This window comes from Schistocerca nitens, chromosome 6 (assembly GCF_023898315.1).
Source record: "Schistocerca nitens isolate TAMUIC-IGC-003100 chromosome 6, iqSchNite1.1, whole genome shotgun sequence".
Classification (NCBI taxonomy): Eukaryota; Metazoa; Arthropoda; class Insecta; order Orthoptera; family Acrididae; genus Schistocerca; species Schistocerca nitens.
Window position 1 is genome coordinate 152331479 of NC_064619.1, and position 23965 is coordinate 152355443.

The window sequence follows — 23965 nt, forward strand, 5'->3', positions numbered from 1 at the left end:
CATCCATCCCCTTCCCTGTTCCCATTCCAGCACTACACAGCCCTCATCCCACCACTGCACCCGGTCTTTCTACTTCTCTCCTTTTCTGCTACCACCCCACCAACATCTCTCCTCTGTCCCTCTGTCTAATCTCTGGACTGCACATAACTGCTGTACACTCTCTCCACCTCATCCCTGCATGCTGCCCAGCAGCACTTCACTGTCCCCCACCCCTAACGTACCCTACTATCCCTCCCTCTCCCTGCCCCAGCCTCCTCCTTACCTCCATCCAGTCGCCACTCTCATCAAGCACTGGTGCCGCTGCTTGCAGTGTGACTTCAGTTGCCAGAGACTGCAGTCGTGTGTGTGTGTGTGTGTGTGTGTGTGTGTGTGTGTGTGTGTGACAAAGGCCTTGCTGGCCGAATGCTTATTTGTGACAGTCTTACTTGTCATGCCTATCTGTGACTCAGCCTTTCCACTATATGGTAGCTTCCCTTTTCATAATATTATTACATTCCATCCTGGATTTTCCATTGTTTGACAAACATTGAAAAAGTTTTGCAGTAGACTTGCAAAGATGATTTAGATACTGCTCATACCTTGCAGAATATGTACTGAAATTTTAAAGATGAATGGCTGAAACTGTATGGGAAATCAAAAACTCACCAGATAAGGCAGTCTGTTACACAAACACATTTAGAATGCTGCTATTTTCCCACTTTTTTCCTTTTATCACATATTCATGTTTTCTGTCTCCTTGGCCTCCCTTTATATGTCAGACTGTTATACAATGTTCACTAATTCGCATAGCTTCTGTGTTATGACTTTTGCGATACGGGGATGTGCGTTGTTATGAAGCAAAATGGAACTTCGTCAACCATCCTGCTATAGTGGCTTTCAACATACATGCTGCTCCAGACACATTCTTCACTCTCAGTTGGATGCCCACTGGTATTTGTCATTTAGCAGCCAAGGAAAGGATAACAGCACATATGGTAATAATGTTGCCACCGTTCACAATTCTATATTTACCGCTCACATGTCAGAAGGACACAAATGCCACACTAGTCCCTTGCCTACATGTTGGTGCTTTATACCTGCATTAAAGTTGCACTATATTGCATATACACTGCAGCAACAATGCCATCAAACAGGAACTTTCAGATTGCCCCTTCTATAATAAGAAGTCTCTGAGCACTGAAGCCAAGCTAAGACACTATGGTACAGTTCTCCAGCAGCTCATTGAGAAACTGAGTGAATATGGTAAAGATTTGCATATTTTATTTGTTGATTTTAAGAAGGCCTATGACTGTATACATCGCAAGAGCCTGCTCAGCTGTTTAAGGGAGTTTGACATGGCAGAGAAACTCAACAATCTCATAAAGATCTGTCCGAGTGAAACATGTGCAAATATGAAGATGGGAAATCACATAAATGAGGAATTTTAAATCGTAACAGGACTCAGGCGAGGAGATGGGTTGTCCCCTATCCTGTTCAACTTTGCCCTTAAGAATATCGTACGCAAGACATTCCAAGAGAATGAAGGGATTGAAATTGAAGGAAAGACTGGCATACTTAGCCTATGCAGACAAGATCTGTTTACTCTCCAGGTCTGAACAGGAGTTGGAGCAAATGACCAGAGCACTAAAGGAGGCTGCCAGCAAATTTGGTTAAACATAAACAAAGCCAAGACAGAGTACCTCATTATGACATGTGGTCAAATTCAGACTGCTGGTCATCTACAATCACTGCAGGTGGGAGAGCAGTCCTACAAGAGAGGTCATGAATTTAAATACCTAAGGGCACTTTCCACTGAGAACTCGTTGTGTGAAGCAGAGATCAATGCCAGAATACAAGCAGGAAACCGATCTTACCACAGCCCAGCACAACTGCTTCAGTCCAGATCTCTCTTCAGACAGTTCAAGATTCGACTATACAAAACCCTGATCAAGCCTGTTGTTCTATATGGCTGTGAGGAAGGCATGGAGTACCCGGAAACAGGACTTCCATAAGCTCCTTGTTTTTGAGAGAAAAATGCTTTGGAAGACCTTCGGTCCCGTTCTGGAAGCAAGACACAGGGGAATGGAGGATCAGACACAACCAAGAGCTTGAGCAACTATACCAGCAGCCCAACATAGCAGGAACTGCCAAAGCCAAACGAATGCAGCGGGCCGGCCATGTGGCCCGGATGAAAGATCACAGGTGGCCTTGGAAGCTCCTGGATTACACATCTACAGGAGAGAGACCCCCAGGGGAGATTTAAACCACGCATCAATAGATGTGGACAGATGATTGATAGCAGCAATATACAGAATATAGTGTAGGAGGAAACTTGTAACAGCGTGCAGTCCACTGGGCCTGATCACATAAAAGAAGAAGAAATATATCTAAAAACAAAGGTGATGTGACTTACTGAACGAAAGCACTGGCAGGTCGATAGACACACAAACAAACACAAACACACACACAAAATTCAAGCTTTCACAACAAACTGTTGCCTCATCAGGAAAGAGGGAAGGAGAGGGAAAGACGAAAGGATGTGGGTTTTAAGGGAGAGGGTAAGGAGTCATTCCAATCCCGGGAGCGGAAAGACTTACCTTAGGGGGAAAAAAGGACGGGTATACACTCGCACACACACACATATCCATCCACACATATACAGACACAAGCAGACATCTCACAAGTAGACATATTTTCCCCCTAAGGTAAGTCTTTCCGCTCCCGGGATTGGAATGACTCCTTACCCTCTCCCTTGAAACCCACATCCTTTCGTCTTTCCCTCTCCTTCCCTCTTTCCTGATGAGGCAACAGTTTGTTGCGAAAGCTTGAATTTTGTGTGTGTGTTTGTGTTTGTTTGTGTGTCTATCGACCTGCCAGTGCTTTCGTTTGGTAAGTTACATCACCTTTGTTTTTAGATATATTTTTCCCACGTGGAATGTTTCCCTCTATTATATTGATAAACGAAGAAGAAAGATAGATAATGGGCAAATACAAAAGTATGTTTGAGCTGAAATGAGGAACATTTCAGAAAGAAGAGAGCTAGAACCAGGAATATGTTTGATTAAAAAGAAAAGGTCATTATTCAATGGGCACATTTTCTGACTGCCTGATGATTGTTTAAAAAAAAGACCTGGGAGTTTATAAGGCCAAAAGCAAAAAGTGTGGAATGGTTCCAAATATGTGACGAAGATCTTAAAAAATCAAAACCCTCGAGGACAAAATAAGACACATGAATGGATGTAGACAAATGGTGAAAAACTACCAGGGTTTTAGGCTGGAGAACAAATTAAAAAGATGAAGGGTCCACTGGCAGAAGAATGGAAAAAGCATGGAGTGATGGTTTCGAGAAGAGATACAGGCAGGTCCATCAAAGCTGGCAAATGAACAAGAGCTAAAATGGAAAATGATATTGACTGTTAATCAGTAGTCCATAGCGGACTCCTGTCACTTGGATGAAAAACTGTTTATTTGTTTACAAGCAAACTGTCACAGTCCTTACGCAATGAACTGCTAGTATGTTACTAATGTCACTGAAAGTTTTCCACATACTCCATCTCTTTTGGAGTGAGTTGTTTCCTATGATCATCTGAAGTATGCTCCCATATAAAGGTGAAAGATGGACACTGTCGAAAACAACTAGAATGCATTTACAACCAGTGGTAATGTGGCTTTGGTGAAGACTAATGAAGATCAGTTGGAAGGAAAGAAAAACCAATAAAAGCTGTTTTGAGACAGGCCAATGAACAAAGCAGCCCCCCCCCCCCCCCCCCCCCACACACAATGAAATATCTGGACATTAATTTCAACGTAACAAGTTCTTAACATATAGAGTGGAATGGGAAATTTTGGGAAAGAGAACCAAGGAGAGAGAAAGGAAGAAAATGGTAGATCTTTCAGAAGCAGTGATCTCTCTACTACCTGAGTTTAAGACTCTGGCCTCTGAGCATAGAATTGTAGCAGATTCCTGTTATCTGTGTTGTCCACCATGTTATAATTAAGTGACGTGTTTCTACTGGTTACAGGCAATTACAGATTATTTACTTATTTCTGATTATAAACATTATTTCACTGAATTTAACACTGTCTAAAGCTCTGAACCATCTGATCAGTACAAAATCGCAATATTAATTGGAAGAGCAGAATAAATCCTTCCACCACACTAGCAACGAACTTTATAGTAAGACTTGTAGTTTTGTTCCTGCAAATGGTAACAAAATTTAGTGCTCCAGAAATATTTTGTGTGCAGTGGAAGGCAATGCATCACTTTATACAGGGTGTTACAAAAAGGTACGGCCAAACTTTCAGGAAACATTCCTCACACACAAAGAAACAAAATATGTTATGTGGACATGTGTCCGGAAACGCTTACTTTCCATGTTAGAGCTCATTTTATTACTTCTCTTCAAATCACATTAATCATGGAATGGAAACACACAGCAACAGAACGTACCAGCGTGACTTCAAACACTTTGTTACAGGAGATGTTCAAAATGTCCTCTGTTATCAAGGATACATGCATCCACCCTCCGTCGCATGGAATCCCTGATGCTCTGATGCAGCCCTGGAGAATGGAGTATTATATCACAGCCGTCCACAATACGAGCACGAAGAGTCTCTACATCTGGTACCGGGGTTGCGTAGACAAGAGCTTTCAAATGCCCCCATGAATGTAAGTCAAGAGGGTTGAGGTCAGGAGAGCGTGGAGGCCATGGAATTGGTCCGCCTCTACCAATCCATCGGTCACCGAATCTGTTGTTGAGAAGCGTATGAACGCTTCGACTGAAATGTGCAGGAGCTCCATCGTGCAACAACCACGTTGTGTCGTACTTGTAAAGACACATGTTCTAGCAGCACAGGTAGAGTATGAAATCATAACAACGTGCTCCATTGAGCGTAGGTGGAAGAACAAACTAAAATGAGCTCTAACATGGAAATTAAGCGTTTCCAGACACATGTCCACATAACATCTTTTCTTTATTTATGTGTGAGGAATGTTTCCTGAAAGTCTGGCCGTACCTTTTTGTAACACCCTGTATATCAAGTACGTAAAAATGCATTTTGCATTTTAATATAAGTTTACATGTAATGAGTACGTACTTAGTTCATTTGTAGTTTTCATCATCAGTAACAGGATATCTGAGCTAATTAAGCCAACTCTGTTCAAGAGACATCTGCATCGTTTTCTTGATTTTACGAATTACACATAATTACACATTTGGCTAATATAGCATTTATCAGTTTCTACTGAATCTCATGGTGGCATTTTCCATGATAATGGAATGTATGAGTGGAGCATAAGTGAAATAAAACAAAATAGTGTCTGATCAGTCTGCCAATGTCCATTTCACACTGGGGTTTTAAACAGCAGAAGTGAGCCTGATCTTGCGCTGGTTTTGAATGGTTCATTTTGTTCTTTTCCAGAAATCTTGAACATCTGACGTAATAGGCTCATGGTTTGTAGTTGGAGAACAAACAAAATATTAGGATCTTGAGCTGGCATCCTCAACAGTGCAGTTCAACATCCAATTTAAATAGAGCTCCCCGACTATAGTTAATTAAGTGTCAAAAAAAAATTACAAGAAGAAAAAACAGCCTTTAGATGACAGAAGTTAATCATAACCCATCATAGTACTGTGTAATACAGTTAATGTGAATGGACTATAATGATTTAAACGTCAGAAACATACTGTTCATTGTTTTCACAATTATTTGCAAATCACATTTTTTCCTTTTTGTAATATATTGTATTAAATAAACTTATCTGACCATTTGACACACATTTCTATTAAAAGCACCTACTTTTCTTTTACCACGTACAATCTACACAATTCTTTTTAATGACAAGTCCTCCGGATGTACTACAAATATGTGGTATATTAAAGTCATCCTTCCCTTATGTTGAGAGAAGTATGGATAATCACTCAAATGGAACAAAGACGACGATGTCACAACAAACAACTCAACATCTTATAGACGACAATCCCTTAATTTCTTATCTTTTACATTTCATATTAAATATTTTTTTTCTTGCACTAGAGAGGATACCTGGTAACAGTTTTATATGTTACTCCTTCTGAAGCCACTTACAAAAGGTCAAGATTGTTGGGTATTTTATGTATATGATATGGAGGGGAGCAGTCTCATGCTTCATACCTTGAATTTTAAAAACACGTTATCTTCCATTTGGAGTTTATTGATCATATTGAATAATCTCACACTGACCAAATATTTTTGTAATATAAATTATCACAAACTGTGCAGCTCTCTAACATTTTCAGTAACTTCAATCTGTAAAACTTGACAAGTATAACAGGGGACAAGTTTCATTTAATTAGGAGCAGACGATGCCTTGCGTTCTCCTACATACACAGAGAAACTAAACTTCCCCAGAATCCAGAAAACAGACCACAATCTGCTACTTAGAAATCCCACAATTCCTTTTAATTATTAGAACAAGAGAGTTGCACTCTGTCAACTTAGCGAAACATGCTTCACTCGCTGCATAGCCACAGTCATGTCAATTTTTGAACCAGGCACAGTAGAAACAATTTCCACATTTTCCAATAATTTGTTTTCGCTTCTGACTGACCTTAGCTAACCAGGCTATCATCAGTTTGGACCCACATGCCTCTTTTCTCTGGAGATGTATAAAAAGATGTTTGCACGTGTCACTGTCAAGCTATTAAAGGAAGCAATATAATAAAGAAATTGTACCCATCTTCCAATACTGATACCAGAAGTAATCGCATAAGAGACAAGAAGCCTTACAGGAAGCACGCGACTACATTGTATAATCGGAACAGTACTACAAAATAATGGTGACTAAGTCATTTAGTAGTCATCAGTAGTTTGTTTTATGGTGCTGCTATCATCGTACAACCACTGGGCTGCCTCAGAAAGTTATGTTTGTCATGCAATTTCAGTTAACCTGTATTACTCGATGCAACTGGTATGTCTCCTTTACTTGTAACCTGTGGATATTTTTGTCATGTGCCATGGCTGGCAGCACTGCTGCTCTTACTTAGGACTGTCTTTCCTCTGTTTCACATGTCTGATGAGAGGTTATACAAAAACGCATAATATTGAAGTCATTCATTCAACAGCTATTGTTTTATTAAGTGACCAACTCATCATTTGTGAAGTACATTCCAATAACAGAAGTATTTGAGGAAATTTTGATACCTGAATACTGACACTTAAAGGCTATTAATATCTGCATTTTATGCGATTCTTGGGTGTATTTTTCTTTTCTTTTTTTTTTTTTTGTCCTTCAAAATTTAGTAACTCCTCCCAATGACAGTTATCTTTATGTACATGATAACTCAAGCTAAATACTAATTTCCTCACTTGCACAGAAGAGTAGCTGTTCCAAGCACAGATAGGGTCCTACTGGTCATTATCCACTCCTTTGTGGTTTCACTGGCAAACATCTCCTCAACACAAACAGAAGTCTGCTCTCAGTGTAGTTTTATTAATAATAAATTTAATCACATTTCCCTTCTAATTGTTGAATCAATCTCTCTCTCTCTCTCTCTCTCTCTCTCTCTCTCTCTCTCTCTCTCTCTCTCTGTGTGTGTGTGTGTGTGTGTGTGTGTGTGTGTGTGTGTGTGTGTGTGTGTGTGTGTGTGTGTGTGTAATTAATGATACAGATCTGTCATGATACGCTGACAATTCTGATGAAAACTCATCAGTGACAGGAACTTGCATCTTGAGCAAACACAAAAAAGTGAAAGTGTGATGATTTATCCAGGAATCCTCAATAAGTGCTTGTTCAATACTAGGAAAAACAAGGGCATACCCAGTGAAGGCAGACTGAAGATTGACTAACCCCACCCACACAATTATAATCTTTGCTAACTGAACTTACATCCTGCTCCACCGGGCAGATGTATCAGCTAAGTGTAAGTGAAGAAAGCTACAACATGTATAAGATAATGACTAGCAGCAACTGTGGCCAGAGCCTTTTGTTGAGAAATCTCCAAACTATTTTGCCATTCGCCACTATTCTCCTTGAAACTCAAAATTCCAGTTGGCTCTTAAGTTTTGAATAATTCTAGTAGCATTTGTAACAAGACAAATGCTTTTTGAAAATGATGAAGTGTTGCATATACCTAAATGGCTTGATCTATGGCTTTCAGAACATCATGCAAGAAAAACATGAGTTACGTTTAGCATTTCTGATGTTTCACAATTAATGCTGGTTGGCATATACATTATTCTATTCAAAATACTTCACTGTATGTGAGCTCAGAATGTGTTGACATTCTACAACATATGGATGTTGCTGATACTGGATAGTAATTTTCTGGATATTTTTGCTACCCTCCTTGTAGAGGAGGGTCTCTTGTGCTTTCTTGCAACCTCTGGACACAGTACTTTGTTTGAAGGAACTATAACATACTGCAGTTAAACAGGAAGCTCATTTGGCTGAAAATTCTGTACACAATCTGACCCACAGGCCCTGGGGCTTTGTTCAATTTTAATGTTTTTAGGTGTTGCTCAATGCTGTTGATGCTAATAGCTGTACCATCACTCTCTCCAAAGGTAGAAGAATTAAACTGGATCAGTACTCCTGTATTATCTTTTGTAAAGGAACATCTGAAAAATAAGTTCAGAATGATTTGCAATTTCAGTTCTTGTGTTACATACGTCAGGACATTAACTTTGGTGCTACCAACAGCCTTTACACATGAACAAAATTTCTTTGGGAGGTCTTCCAAAGAGATTCTGCTTCGGCACTCATTGCCAGCTTCATGCATTGCTCTTCTGACAGCCAAACAAGTTTTCTTTAGCATCTGTCTGCCTACAGCCTCGTGGTATGTCTTACAACTATCATGCAATAGTTGCTGTTTCTTTAAAAGTTTATTTACAAAGTGTATCCCATGAAAACCCCTCCCTTCATTAACAATTCCTTTAGGTACCTATCTAGCCAGTACTTGGTCAATTATTATTCTGAACTTGAGACACAGTTCCTCTTCATGTTACTGCCCCGACCAAATACTTGACGTTCCCACATGAGATGAGACACTACTGCTTACATAGAGATACCTATTATAGAACACTATTTAGATACTATAAAATAGTAGATTTAATCATTAAAACAGAAAGATGATGAGACTTACCAAACAAAAGCGCTGGCAGGTCGATAGACACACAAACAAACACAAATACACACACAAAATTCAAGCTTTCGCAACAAACTGTTGCCTCATCAGGAAAGAGGGAAGGAGAGGGAAAGACGAAAGGATGTGGGTTTTAAGGGAGAGGGTAAGGAGTCATTCCAATCCCGGGAGCGGAAAGACTTACCTTAGGGGGAAAAAAGGACAGGTATACACTCGCACACACACATGGATATGTGTGTGTGTGCGAGTGTATACCTGTCCTTTTTTCCCCCTAAGGTAAGTCTTTCCGCTCCCGGGATTGGAATGACTCCTTACCCTCTCCCTTAAAACCCACATCCTTTCGTCTTTCCCTCTCCTTCCCTCTTTCCTGATGAGGCAACAGTTTGTTGCGAAAGCTTGAATTTTGTGTGTGTATTTGTGTTTGTTTGTGTGTCTATCGACCTGCCAGCGCTTTTGTTTGGTAAGTCTCATCATCTTTCTTTTTAGATATATTTTTTTCCACGTGGAATGTTTCCCTCTGTTATAATCATTAAAACAGTTTTTCAGTAGCTTTGAGTTGTATTTGTAAAATGTGTGCTCTGTTTTCTCTACCCCTCCCCACCCCTCCCACAAAACTAAGATATCTCTATGCCGCCCAACTTCAAAATCTTGCAAGCTACAATTTCCTTTTGTACATTCATGTGTCAAATTGGCTTCTGCTGGCAAACATCAGGATGTACTGCAAATCTCTCACTTTTCAACTTTCATTAGAGATGCATGCCTGGTTGTGAATTCTAAATACTTATCTTTTTTGATTGTTTGAAGGACAATTTATTACATTCTGTTTGTCACGAAAACTTTTTCTAATTTTATCCTTAAAACCTAAATTTTATACAAGGTGCAGAATAAGACAGAAATATAATTGTAAAAACTTCAAATTGTTCTTTATCTGTTATAAATATAAAGCAGAGAGTCTGGGGTTTTCTTGCAAACCCCTGGATTGATATCAACCAAATATGGCACAGAAAACTTCACGAGTATCGGTACTGTGGAGTTTATAACCTTCTAGCTCCAAGAGGAGCAGAGATATGGGAAAAAAACGTGTTTCTTCCAGCCCCTAGCATAGAAGTTGCCCTACATGACAGGCATGTTGTGGGGATAGTACTGGCCTGCCATATCAAACCTGCTTTGCAGGAAAGCCTCCATGTCAACAGAAAGAAACATTTTTTCAGACCCTGACAATGTAGGCTGTATGACAGGTATGTTATGTTGTGTTGTGTTATAGCAGCATTGTCCTGCTTTAGTGACCTACATTGCACTGTTTATGAGAGGCAAATAAATGATTTTCAAGCCCCTGATTCTTGGTCCCCTTGTATGACAGGCACATTGTGGTAGCAGTATCGGCTTGGTTTGTTGAGCTGTATTGCAGGGACTGCATGTGCTGATGAACATGGCTTGGGACAGGTTAAGATTGATTGGAGGGAGGGGGGGGGGATGGGCAGAATGAGGGGAAGGTAGAAATGGACAGAGAGGGGAGATGCATGAAGCAGGTGGAAGGCGTAGAGACATTAGTGGGCAGGTGGAAAAGGAAGCAGCGGAGACAAATGGAAAGAGAGAGAGGGGGGGGGGGGAGAATGTGGTCAGAGGGAGGGTGGAGGAAGAAGATATGGTCAGAGAGAGGAGGGGGTTGAAGGAAATGGGAAAAGATATATTTCATGAGCAATGCTGTGGGAAAAGGCTTTTACAAATAAACTAGTCGATTTGCAGCAAACCAAGTTTTTTTTAAAAAGTTCAAATGTGGCTCTATATTTCTGCACTTTAAACTTTATTTGGGTCTTTCATCGTGTTGATGCATTAAATCATGAACTCTTTAAATTTTGTCATTTTTCCAGTGCAATAACTATCTTTACTTAATAGCAATTTATCCAACCAGTAATCGAACAATAAGAGAATTTAAAAGAAAAAATTACCTACAACACTGATAAGATTAATTAAAATAGACCTTATCTTCTTTCTAAGCCAAGCTGGAAGACGGGTGGGGCAGTGTTAATATAAACTGATCGAAAAATGTTTTGCACCACCCTCTATAGTTATAGTTTTTATTATTTTAAATCAGAAACGCCTTTCTCAACACACTTGCCCAAGGACATCACTACGTATCACACAGCCAGCTGTGTAATAGAGGTAAAAGCAAACATTTGCAGTGCAGTTCAGTAGAGTGGGTTGCGTGTCCACTCGTGGATGGGGCAATGTGACAGATCTTTTTTTAAAAAAAAAAAAAAAAAAAAAAAATCTTTGGAATGCACGAGTTGTCACTTTATGGCAAGAAAGGTTGTCAGCATGGTAAATTGCCCACTGAACTGGTGTACACCACAGCACCTTCAAATGAACATTCAACCAATGCCAAGACATACAAAACTTTGTAGGCCTGCCTGTTAGTGGTTATCTGTGCTTAACATCTCCAGGCTAATGACTTACCACAAATTATGGTTTGTAAATACCCTGAGAAGAAGGCAATAGAATGGGTACTGCCTTTACAGAGGCACTTTAAGGGCAATGTTGATTAAGACGAAATGCAACTGCCTCTGCAGAACCAATTTGGCCTCCAAGATTCTATTATGAATAGCTGTACAAGCCCCACGTCTTTCACCTAATGTCATGATGGGTGAATAAAGTGGGCAAGAAAAGATGTGAAATTGAACCTGGGAAAAGAGCAACAATTTCTCTTCACTGGATGGTTCGGGATTTGAAACTTCCTGGCAGATTAAAACAGGTAGAGCACTTGCCTGCGAAAGGCAAAGGTCCCGAGTTAGAGTCTCAGTCTGGCACACAGTTTTAATCTGCCAGGAAGTTTCATATCAGCGCACACGCCGCTGCAGAGTGAAAATCTCATTCTGGAGTTTGGGATTTGTCCGACACATGGTGATTGTAGAAGAACAGTGTTAATACAGCCAGTGCACATCTTGAGCATTGAGACCAATAGGTTAAGCAAGGACATGGGTAGATCATTGTTTGGGCCATTATCATTTATGAATGTTCCAACAATTTTCATCACTACTGAAAATACCTTAAACACTGCATAATACTGGGAAAGACCCCTAAGAATCAACCAAATGACCTTTGATTTTTGCTGAGATGGATCCAGTTGATTTTGGGATGGAAATGTCGTGTGACGAGGGCCTCCCGTCGGGTAGACCGTTCGCCTGGTGCAAGTCTTTCGATTTGACGCCACTTCGGCGACTTGCGCGTCGATGGGGATGAAATGATGATGATTAGGACAACACAACACCCAGTCCCTGAGCGGAGAAAATCTCCGACCCAGACGGGAATCGAACCCGGGCCCTTTGGATTGACAGTCTGTCGCACTGACCACTCAGCTACGGGGGCGGACGATTTTGGGATGAGCTGAAATTTGCAGTGTGTCTTCATAGGACTAATGTCACAGAATCTATCAGGTTTGAGCAGCAACATCTCAAAGGATACAAGCATGTTAGCAGTGCACAAGGTCGATCACCAGGATTCTGAGTGTCACTCGACAGCAGCATTTGATTTCATAGATGTGAATTTTTGAACAGGGTGCCTTGACTATTGTCACTCATTTATTTTTACTGCATAGTATTTTTAAGTTTAGTATGGCTTATTATTTCATTTCCTGCTCTCCTTGAATTTAAATTCACACATGTTCACAGTTCTGCAGTTGGTGCTGAGCAATTTATAAAAAATTTTGATAGCACAATTGACAAGCTAAAAGGCAATGCAGTAATCGCATTTCAAATAGTTGTTTCAGAGAAGCAGTTGTGGCAGAAATTAATGCTAATACAGGATTACACACAAAAACTCTACTTAGGCTTGTCTTATTTATTAACTAATTAAAAAAATAAAGGGCTTACAGCATGCATCCGTGCAAATCAGCAAATTAATGACTGCCTTACAATAGTAGGAAAATTCCAGTACTCAGGGAAGTGTGAAATTACAGAGGCAAACAACACTCACAGAGGAACAGATATGTTTAATACATAAAAAGCACATAATATACATGCATCCAGAATCTATAATTACATAAATAGAAAGACACTCAGAAGAATGAAACATTAATTGAAATTAACAGTAAGACATATAGCAGTACTGACTACATAGAGGTTTCAAGGACACATAAGTACTTAACTCTTATGATAAACAGATGTAGAACTTAATTTTCACCATATGAAAATTAAAAGAATAATAATAACATTATTTAAGGCTCATATCAACAGTTAATTCATAACAGACTCAAACACATTGATGTCCAAAATAAAATACGTTAAACTATTTAGCAGCTCCACAGAATTAACTCCATGAACTTTAAACAACATTCATGTGCATAACATTACAAACAAATATGAAAATTTTCTACATTACAGGGTGTATCAAGTTACAGAAATTACTGTTATGGTAAACAACTGTGAGACATTTTAAAAAATATTTATACAAGTAGTATACATATAAATTTCAATATAGCATTGGGGGGGGGGGGGGGGGGTTGCTCATTCAGTGTGTGTGTGTGTGTGTGTGTGTGTGTGTGTGTGTGTGTGTGTGTGTGTGTGCTTAAGTCATTTTGCAACTTTATATTATTTATACTACTGTTGCAGTATATTCTCTCATCAAAACAAATTTTAAACGTAAAACACACCCAGAAGAGGAACAAAGGTGTCGGGACCTTCTATAACATACAATAAATATGTAATAAATAACTGAACTGAATTGAGCAACAACAAATTAAAATCAATCAAATGTCAAGCTTATTGTTCAATTCTAGAAGCACTCCACATGCAATTTGAGGAAAACTAACTGTAATTTATTGCCATCTATTAGTATTTTTACGAAGAAGGTTTATGTGAGAGGAAGTAGTTTTATTTTAAGGTTGGCATGAAATATTTGCTTTATGTCATAAATGCCTTCACCAATTAAACATTTGATGTAACCTGATATTTAAACCTTGTATTTCTGTGACTAGAAGGGAGAAAAATGCTGACGTGATTCCTTTTTTTATATATTGTATTTTAAGATCTACATACTGAGGAGAAAAGTCATTGGTACGGGTACAATGCCTCATATTATACAACTGAAATTGAGCAAAAATGGTATTTAAAACTAACATGGTACAATCCATTACAATGCAAACAGTAATTGGCATTGATGAATGTATGGCATATTGTGAACCTGTTACATATTTTTTAGTGCTAGCTTTTAGATGTGGTTTAGAAATTTTTATGCTACTGTTATTCATTTAATCTATCTTGGTTCATTGTTATTTCAGTCTCTTTTCCCCAATGAATCTAACTGTATGCAAACATCTCCCTAAACCTACAAAGAATGTCTGAAAAATGTACAATGGTGCTGGAAAACTATTACATTCAATTTAACTGTACACTTCAATTTCTCCTCATCCACTGACTAAATTTAGTAATGCAAATTCTAACAAACTGATCTAATGTGGTAAAGACAAATAATGTTCACACCTAATGTCTGTAATGAAGAACATTTCTCAAAAGTGTGTTTCATTCTGAAATGCTAAACTTGCTATCTGTAATTGGAGATGTGGCAGGAGTAGTGAGGTCCACATCTTCGCTGTTTACGCGCAACATTGGTGTTGGTTTAACATCACTGAAACATATCACAATGCAACAAGTAATCATAAACTGCCATATGTGTCAACACTGAAGGGTAACAAACAGTTACAGATGTCAACAAACAGTTACAGAGGTCAACAGCAGTGATACTGTCTTGACGTTGAATAACAAAACATTTAAGATCAAGAAACAGAAGTCAGAGCTTACTATGAAACGCTAGAAGAAATGAACTAATGGTGGACAGAGGAAAGAGATGGATTAGGGGCCGTTAAAAAGGGAGGGAGGGAGGGAGGGAGCGTGTGTGCATGCGCGCTTGCGTGTTGTAGAGTATTGGAGATGGGGCAAATGGGTAATGAGAAGGGGAGCAAGAAGGAGAGAGTTAAGAAATTGTTAGAGGGGCTGGAAAATGGAGGAGAGGGGTGGAGAAATTGGAGTAGGGGAAGATGCAGGGCAGGGAATGGAGGGAGGAGGAGGGGGGAGGGAGGAGAAGAGGCAGGGCAGGGAATGGAATGGAATGGAGGGAGGGGAAGAGGCCAGATAGAGAATGAGGGGGAGAAGTGGCAGGAGAAAACTGGGGGAGGGAAGAAAGAGAAAGGACTGACCTGTCAGATTGACCAGCTTTGTTGACACTGGGTCATACGGTGACACCTTAAAAAAAAGATGTTGATTCGACATAGGTTATACTTCAATTAAAATAGCTTTGTGAAGGGCGTTTCAATGAGTCAAGTGGTAAGGGCCACCCAGCAGTTTCTTGAGCTTCACTTGCTAGCTGCAGAGCCTTACCAGGTACGGCTGCTTACCAGTAAGGCAGCTGGTATGAGAGAGGAAAACACAAGGCCATCAGGATGAGAAAAATGAACAAATGTGTAGCTGCTGCTGCTGCTGCTGCAGCCACTACCACTGCCCTCCCCTCCACTAATGAAGACAGTTAAAAGAGTCCATAAATATATTTTCTTTAGTTTTTTGTGCACACAGAACTACTGATCACATGAACTTGTGGCATATTGTGCCAATAACAAAATTAATTCATACATACTGTTTTACCTGTGTACAAGATGACTCGAGATAGGAGAAGACCCTCCCTTCTTTAGGAGGATCTTTGGAAAAAATATGTTTAACATATTTGGACTAATCAAAATTACAAATTTTTATTGATCTACGGTATCGGTCTTCGAAGTTTACATTATAGATATTCTAAATTTTGCCATTTATTGATTGTGCATAGTTTGACAATGCAAAGAGAAATGAAGAAAAAGAAATTGTGTACATTAATTTTTATCTTCACTGCCTTTATTTGTTTAGTTGGCCTGTCAACTGTGACATAAGTATTTTAAATCATCATCATCATCATCATCATCTCCCATCTCCATCAACATCCTCCTCCTCCTCCTCCTCCTCCTCCTCCTAACACGATGGCTATGAAACTTTATCTTCGTTGTCACATATTTGGCTGCTTCTTCTGAATATGTTGCAATTTTTGAGGCTGTGGTTATGGTGGAACCTAAGACCACAGCTTTTTTCTGAATAAATAGCAGATTTTGCACCTACACTGAAGTGAGATGTTACAATGTCTCTTGCTTCCAAACATATTGCCTGCCCTCTGCTCTCTCATTGGATGTGTAGAACCAGCAGCTGACATACCCCCTATCGTTGCCATCATACATCATGATAAGCACTGACATCATTGCTGCACGAAACACTCAGCAGGTCACTAGTTCCAATCTAGATTTTTACTATCTCCTGCAGAAATTTTTGCTATTGTTGAGTGTTCATCCAATTTGAAAGTCAATTTGAGTCCAAGTACAAATGGATTCAGGCAAACTACAGTTTAAACATGATAGGTGTTCATAAAAAGCCGAAGTACGCAGTACCCTCCCTCCCCGCACTTGTCCTAGTACTCACTTCTCAGCCCAGGCGGTCTCACTGTTCCCACTCAAACCATGCTGTGTTTGAGCAACAGGGAAACAAGGCTGTCAGTATCTTATAGGGTGTGGTCATATGTAACAGCAGCAACTAGTATGTAAAAAGACAGCAATCATGATTTGGCCCAATTCTCAAACTTTTGCTCATCCCACAATCTAGTGTTGTCTGTTGTATTTTCTGCATGGGTCTTTCTGCTGTAATTTATTCTTGCAATAACAACTGCTGTCAGTTTAATGTGATTTTTATTGGTTAGAAATTTAATTCTGGATTACTTTTCTTTCTCATTTCTTCTTGTTCTAAAGCTGTTAATGTTTTCCCCCAGTATTCTAAGATATGAACACTACCGAATTTCTCATTTGCAACCCCACTTGGTAAATCATTAGAGTATCCCATAACCAAATAAGATATTGTTTTGGGTTCAGAATGATGTAATGGATCTTGAGGCACAACATTTTCACCTTTGAATGTTATCTTTTCTTAAAAAGTAGCAAACGTGTGTGTGTGTGTGTGTGTGTGTGTGTGTGTGTGTGTGTGTGTGTGTGTGTGTGTGTGTGTGTGTGTGTGTGTGTTTTCAGTATCCATAGATTTATGGGAACTTTTATTGAAATCATATTCGCCCGCCGGATTAACGACAAGGGCCGGTGTGCCGGCCAGCCTGGATGTGGTTTTTAGGCGGTTTTCCACATCCCTCTAGGTGAATACTGGGCTGGTCCCCATGTCCCGCCTCAGTCACACAACTCAGACATTTTGAAATGCATCTGCACTTTTCCACGATTTACACTAGACGCAGACAGATGGGGTACTCTGTGTCCCAGGGGGGTATGGGGTGGTGGCAGGAAGGGCATCCGGCCACCCCTTCAAACTAACATGCCAAATATGATTTAACCACGCCAACCCTGCGAAAATGCGGGACAAAGGCACAAGTGACAACTATTAACTTATTGCAATCATATTCTAATACAACAAAAGTTTGTAAGTTGACAGAATTTAATGCTCCTTCCTCCTGTGTTTCACAAAACTGCTCATTTTTAAGCACAGAAATAGATTGTTGCAGTGGCTAGCTCACAGTTTCTGGACTATCCCTTGCACTAGCACCATGACTCAACTGTCATGTGATTGACTGAGCAAGACTGATAATGATCAAGCGCCTATTCAAACCCAAGTATTGTTTTTTAAGCCCCACCCTTACGAATTCTTCAAAATAAATTTGTATGAAAGCTCAGTGGCCAAAACTTCATCTGTAAATGTAAGATGACCCCTATAATCATCCATTAAACAATGTAACAGTGTTGACCTCAGCAGCAATAATTTAATCTGCAAATATAAGGCAATTTTTTTTTTTTTTTTGAAATTATGAATTTGGGGAAAAAAAACCTTGTTTTATATGTGAGTAAGTACGGTAGTATATTGAAAAATGCATATATCTCAATACTGTAACACCTAGAAGACTTATCTGGGATAATAGGAAATTCAGAACTGAAGAGTGTCTCGCAAGGAGATTTCATATCACCAAATGCATTCTCACCAGCTGTAGACAGAATAGTCAGATTCTACACTATAGAGAAGTATCTGTTAATGGATCATACCTGAACCATTCCTGATTTGCTGCTGACTGTATGGTTTGTCTTAAGAGAAGATAAAGCTTCCACAACTAATAAATGAGCTTAATGTGACAAGTTTGAAATTAGGACAGAAAATCATTTATAGCAAGACAAATTATCAACCATCAAAATAAAAATATTAAAAATTAACACTGAAATTTTAGAACCAGCTCAGCTTTTGAATTCAGGGCAGTCGAGTGACTGGACACCCAACAAATTTAAAATCTGAGGAATAAAAGTGGCCTAACTGCTTGTGACTAACTGAACAGTGCTTCAAAACCTACACTTCTTATAAGAAGAATGTTTACAATCGATGGGCATAACTAGGTTTGTCTTACGGTAATGAGACATATGTAGCCAGGCGAGTAGATGAAAACAGAAAGTAAATACCATGACCTAACAGAAAGTAGATCATGACATCACAAAATAAACCAGGGCAACATAATAGATGTTTACCAGCCAACATAGAATATATGGAAACATCTAGAGAAGGTCTTCATCCAACAATGACTGTCAAATAGCTAATGATTACATGTTGAGTGAAAGTTCCCTAAATATTTAGTAACATGCTCAGCAGATGACATTCAGCTTGTACAAAAAGTGAGAACTCCCTTAACAGAACTATTCTCAGTTTTCCTCCAGAAACTTGTGCTACATGAGAACTGCTGTGGCCTTCATGTCAACAGTATCAAGAGGAAACCAGATGCCAAGTCACAATCTACAGAATCTTTCCTCAGTTATGATGAAATATTTCTACAGTGCAAATCCATCTGAAAATACATATCAATAAGATTGAACACTGATTCAGACGTACCTGACAACATTCTAGTATAGAAATTAATAGGGGCATAGAAAGCTCAATACACAGAAACCTACAACAATCAATACATGTCCCACAGAGGAGCAAAGTTCTTATCTTTCTAAGTCAGAAGTAAGTTTTGTAGCAGCAGCCATTACCCAACACCTGTATAGATGAAATGCAAAAACTATAATTTACAACAAGTCTTAATGGCAACCCTATTGTAGAATGGGAAAAAAATACTGATCATCAGTTCTCAGCACAGGCATCACACAGCAAAGTGGTTGCAAATAACTGTTTGGTACACTGACCTAGTTTTCGACACCTCTACGAGTGTCTTCATCATAACGAAATTTTGAAAAACCCTATAAAATAATACATAGAAAATTATTAACCAAGATGACAATTGTCACAGCATACAAAGGTTACTTATGTAAAATTACACTGCGAGAAAGTAATGGTCAAAGTTTTGAGCAGATATGCTCAAGTCAAAAATTAAAATTCACGTATGCCTGGCTAGGAACAACATCAAACGGATCGGCCCAGTAGCTTACCCTGCTGCCATGAAAACACTGCAAAGTTGCGCCACTTATTAGGCACAAACAGTGACATGCCAATTTGAGACCTTGTAATAGAAATAATTGAATTAAACAACAGTTAATTATAAAAACAAAATATAAAGGAAGAAAACTTTATGTACTTTTGAAAATACAAAAAAAAAAGTCGAGCAAATTAAGTATGACAGAGCCATTTACTAGGCTGTACAGAGGTTACCATTATGTAAAACAAAAGATATTAAAGAATATTTATACAAACAGCTGCACAATTAAAAATTATCTGCATGAAGGTAACTTTAGCAGTATACATCTACGAGATTTGAAGAAAAAAGTGTTTTCAAATTAGAGGCAGGAAAACACAGCAAAAAATCTACATCATACTCTGCAAGCCACCTAATGGTGTGTGGTGGAGGGTACTTTCGGTACCACTATCTGATCCCTCCAACGCTTTTCTACTCACAAATAGTGCGTGAGAAGAATCAGTGTCGGTAAGCCTCTGTATTGGCTCTAATTTCTTGAATTTTCTCTACATGAGATGTATGTGGGGGGAAGTAATATGCTGTCTGATTCCTCCTGGAAAGTGCTGTTCCAAAATTTCATTAGTAAATCTCTCCATGATGCACAATGCTACTCTTGTAACGTCTGCCAGTAGAGTTTGTTTAGCATCTCCGTAATACTCTCTCGCCAGGTAAACGATCCCGTGATGAAATGTGCCACTCTTCGTTGGACCTTTTCTATCTCCTCTATCAGTCCTACCTGACAGGGAACCCAGATAGATGAACAATACTCAAGAATTGGACGAACAAGCACCATATAATAAGCCACTTCTTTCGTGGATGAGTTACATTTTCTTAAGATTCTTCTGATGAATCCGAGTCTGGTGTATGTGGTCATTCCACTCAAGGTCGCTCTGGATAGTTATGCCTACACTTTTTACGGCAGACACTGTCCCCAGCTGTTTGTCATCAATAGTGTACCTGTACAGTAGTGGATTTCTTTTACTATTTATGCGCAATGTGTTACATTTATTTACGTTTTCAGGGTCAAGTGCCAGAGACTGCAACATTCATCAAATCTCTGCAGTTCGTTCTCCAAATTCTTTCTAATCTTCTGGCATTGCTACTTTGGTGTAAACAACTGCATCACCTGTGAACAGCCTTAAAGAGCATTTGAAGCCTTCTACTAGATCATTTATATATATTGCGAATAGCAACGGTCCTATCATACTTCCCTGTGGTACTCTGGATATTACCTTTACATCCGTCAATTTATTTCCATTAGGAGCAACATGTAGAGTTCTGTCCGCAAGAAAGTCTAATTCAATCACAGGTCTGCTCCAGTACTATGTAAGTTCTTATTTTTTCATTAAACTGCAATGCAGGACTGTGCCACATGCCTTACTGAAATCAAGCAACACTACATCACCCCGAGCACCGTTGTCCACTACGCTGTGGATCTCATGGAGGAACAGAGTGAGCCGAGTTTGGCAGGATCTCTGTTTGCAGAATCCATGATGATTTTTATAGAGGAGATGTTCGTTTTCCAAGAACGTTATAATTCTTGAGAATAAAACACTTTCCATAATTCTACAACAGACTGACGTCAACGATGTAGGTCTATAATTGTGTAGATCTGTCTTATAGCCTTTCTTAAAAATGGAAATGACCTGCGCTTTTTTCCAGTCATTATATACCTTTCGTTGCTCAAGCAGTCTACGATAAATTACTGCTAGAAAGGAATCAAAATCCTGCGAGTGGTGGATTAGAGCCATTGAAAATATTTTTATTTCATAATTTTAACTGTTCGTTGAGGCCATTGTTCTTAGAAATATGCTTGAAAATCTCCAGCTCTTCGAGTATGTCAAGCCTATGACCTTTCTTCTCTGTATGCAAAATGGAAATTTCTTCAACACACTTTGGTTTGTGACTAGAAATTATATACATTAGCGCCTCTTTTTCCCACTAAATGTTCCGTGTATGTAACAAGGCATACATGCCAAAGGCTCGAATGTGTTTAATTTTCATTTATGACTTGAGTATATCTGCTCAAAACTTTGACTGTTTCTTTCTCGCAAAATAATTTTACACAAGTAACATCTGTATACCATGACAATTGTAATCATGGTTAATAATTTTGTCAAATTTGATTTTCTGTGTGTTATTTTTATAGGGTTTCTTAAAATTTCATTCTTAGAGGTGTTGAAACCTAGGTCAGGGTCAAACAGTTAATTGCAACCAGTTGGTTGTGTAATTCCTGCGCTGAAACTTGTATATGGTTGCTGAGAGAGAGCCATGTTTGAAACTGTGTTATGATCAATTCTTAGTACAAGAGAATGTAACTCAATAGAAAATCCAATTTCCTTCCCTAATTCAAAACATTCATGGAAAATTGTGGAAACAATATTTTCAAAAACACAAATCAGCAACTGGTAAAATCACTAGTGAGAGTTCACTAAAACTTTAAATGTGTAGCAAAATGGCACAAATAGCATGTACGATGGTAAACATGTTGTAATCTATGTGCTAAATGTTCACTATGTGGCATAATGATGCAGATTCACAATTACCAGCAAAAGAATACTGTAAAGATTGCCACCTAACTAGCAACTTGTACCAGGGGCGGATCATATTCTAAGATTTAGAACCCTACAAGGAAGGAGTGAAACTTAAATTCATGGCAGGGTCTTGCATGTTACTCAGAACAAAGTCTATGAACGAAGCTCAAATCCACAAATAATGTGATGTCCAAGTCAACATTCCTTGCTGAGATCAAGCAAATTGCATTGAGAATCCACCATTCTGCGCGTTATTGCATTCCAATTTCACCGAGTGTCGGCAAGCTGGGTGCTCTGGCAGCTGACTCCTGGCAGCGGACTCCATAATTGAAAAACAGCATGCTGAAGCATGCTAGCATTACCTGTGATGCTTTGAAGAAGATGATATCTTCCTTCCTTATTAATCAAGGGAGGGGGGTGAGCAAAACTTTGATACACTACCAGGGAAACAAAGATGCCAAGTATGGAATAGTGCCGAACCTAAGCGGCTCTCATCGCAGCTATTAACGGGGAAAGTAATCAGTACCACTTTTATGGGGTGAAAAATATACTGTCCTAGAGGGATATATGTCAAAGAAACAGTGTAAACAACTCCTTTCATAAAAAATCATCTTAAAGTTGCAAACAAAACAAGATATATATGGTATGTGCAACAGTTTTAATAACCATGTAACTTCTTCTTTAGAAATCTGAACGTGTTTGGATCCTTCACATATCCTTTGGGTGTCAAACTCTCAACTCCGAATCACATTCTTTTCTAAGCAAATTCAGAAACACTAAGTTCTGGCAAACTTGCGCTGAACGTGGATGACAAGTCAACAAGTGCCTTACCCAGGTAAGTATACAATTTTATTCAAGTACATAAATTTGTTTAAATGGATAAACAGTGAAAAAATATCTTCATGCATTAATAAACAACATATTGATAACATTTATGGAGTATAATATAATTAAATTTGAGACACCTTTGAATGCTATAACCATATTATTATCAGTACTTCCACAAACAAAAAGAGTAACAGGTGAAATTAAATCATCACATGCATCAACAACAAACAACTTAATAATTTTCAGAAAGAGGTTTACTTTGTGAACTTATTGACATAAGACTACAAGGAAATCAACACAAAACAGTGGGTAAGAGACATACAGACAACAGGAACAAACAATATAACAAATGCAGGTGTTAAGAAATGATAATCAACATACGGCAAACAAGATGTGAAAAAGTTTCATGTCACATAACCGAGGTGGACTATTTCATCTTGGATACACAACATACAATTAGTTAGAACATGAAAAGCATTTAAAATGCAGTTTTCAGAGATAGGGCATGACATAAGTTTACCATTTTTTCTTGAGCACTAATATATAGCAAGAGAAGAATCGAAATGCACATAGCCTACAGACTGCCAAAATGGGAGGAACAGATAAAACAGGCCACACCTCCCACATGAAATGCCAACCGAATATGTACCTTCAATGTAGATGGTAACATCTATTTTCTGAAAGGAAGTCTTATGTATGCTCAGAATAGATGAACCAAGTTTTCTTGACACATTCTAACATGGATGATCCAAACATGACAACAAAACTAAACACAGTATTCACCAATGGCTACTGTGCTACAGCACACAGCTTTGGTCTGCTGCTGAAGTTAGATGAGGCTGGACACAAAAACTTGACAGTTTAAAGTCTTGTGACTTCGGTTTTCTCCGATCAAGCTGTACTTTCAGGAAGAAGATTAGACATGGCGCCAATGATGCACAAAAGTACCTGTGCAACTGAATCTTGCATGCACGTATGTTTGGGCAGAAATAGAGATTAAAGGAAAGAAACACA

At 38.9% G+C, this 23965-nt stretch overlaps 1 protein-coding gene across 3 annotated transcripts in view; it reads right to left on the reverse strand.

The window, feature by feature from the left end:
* LOC126262911 (endophilin-B1) overlaps window positions 1-23965 on the reverse strand; it is a 257034-nt gene that overhangs the window by 78044 nt on the left and 155025 nt on the right. The window contains exon 8 of one of the 3 annotated variants that reach the window (XM_049959820.1): window positions 13147-14723. The exons of the other annotated variants lie outside the window; for them this stretch is intronic. Coding sequence (XP_049815777.1) covers window positions 14618-14723 — 106 coding nt within the window. The 3' untranslated portion in view covers window positions 13147-14617. Of the gene's footprint in view, window positions 1-13146; window positions 14724-23965 lie in introns of those variants that run through there. 3 annotated transcript variants of the gene reach the window in all.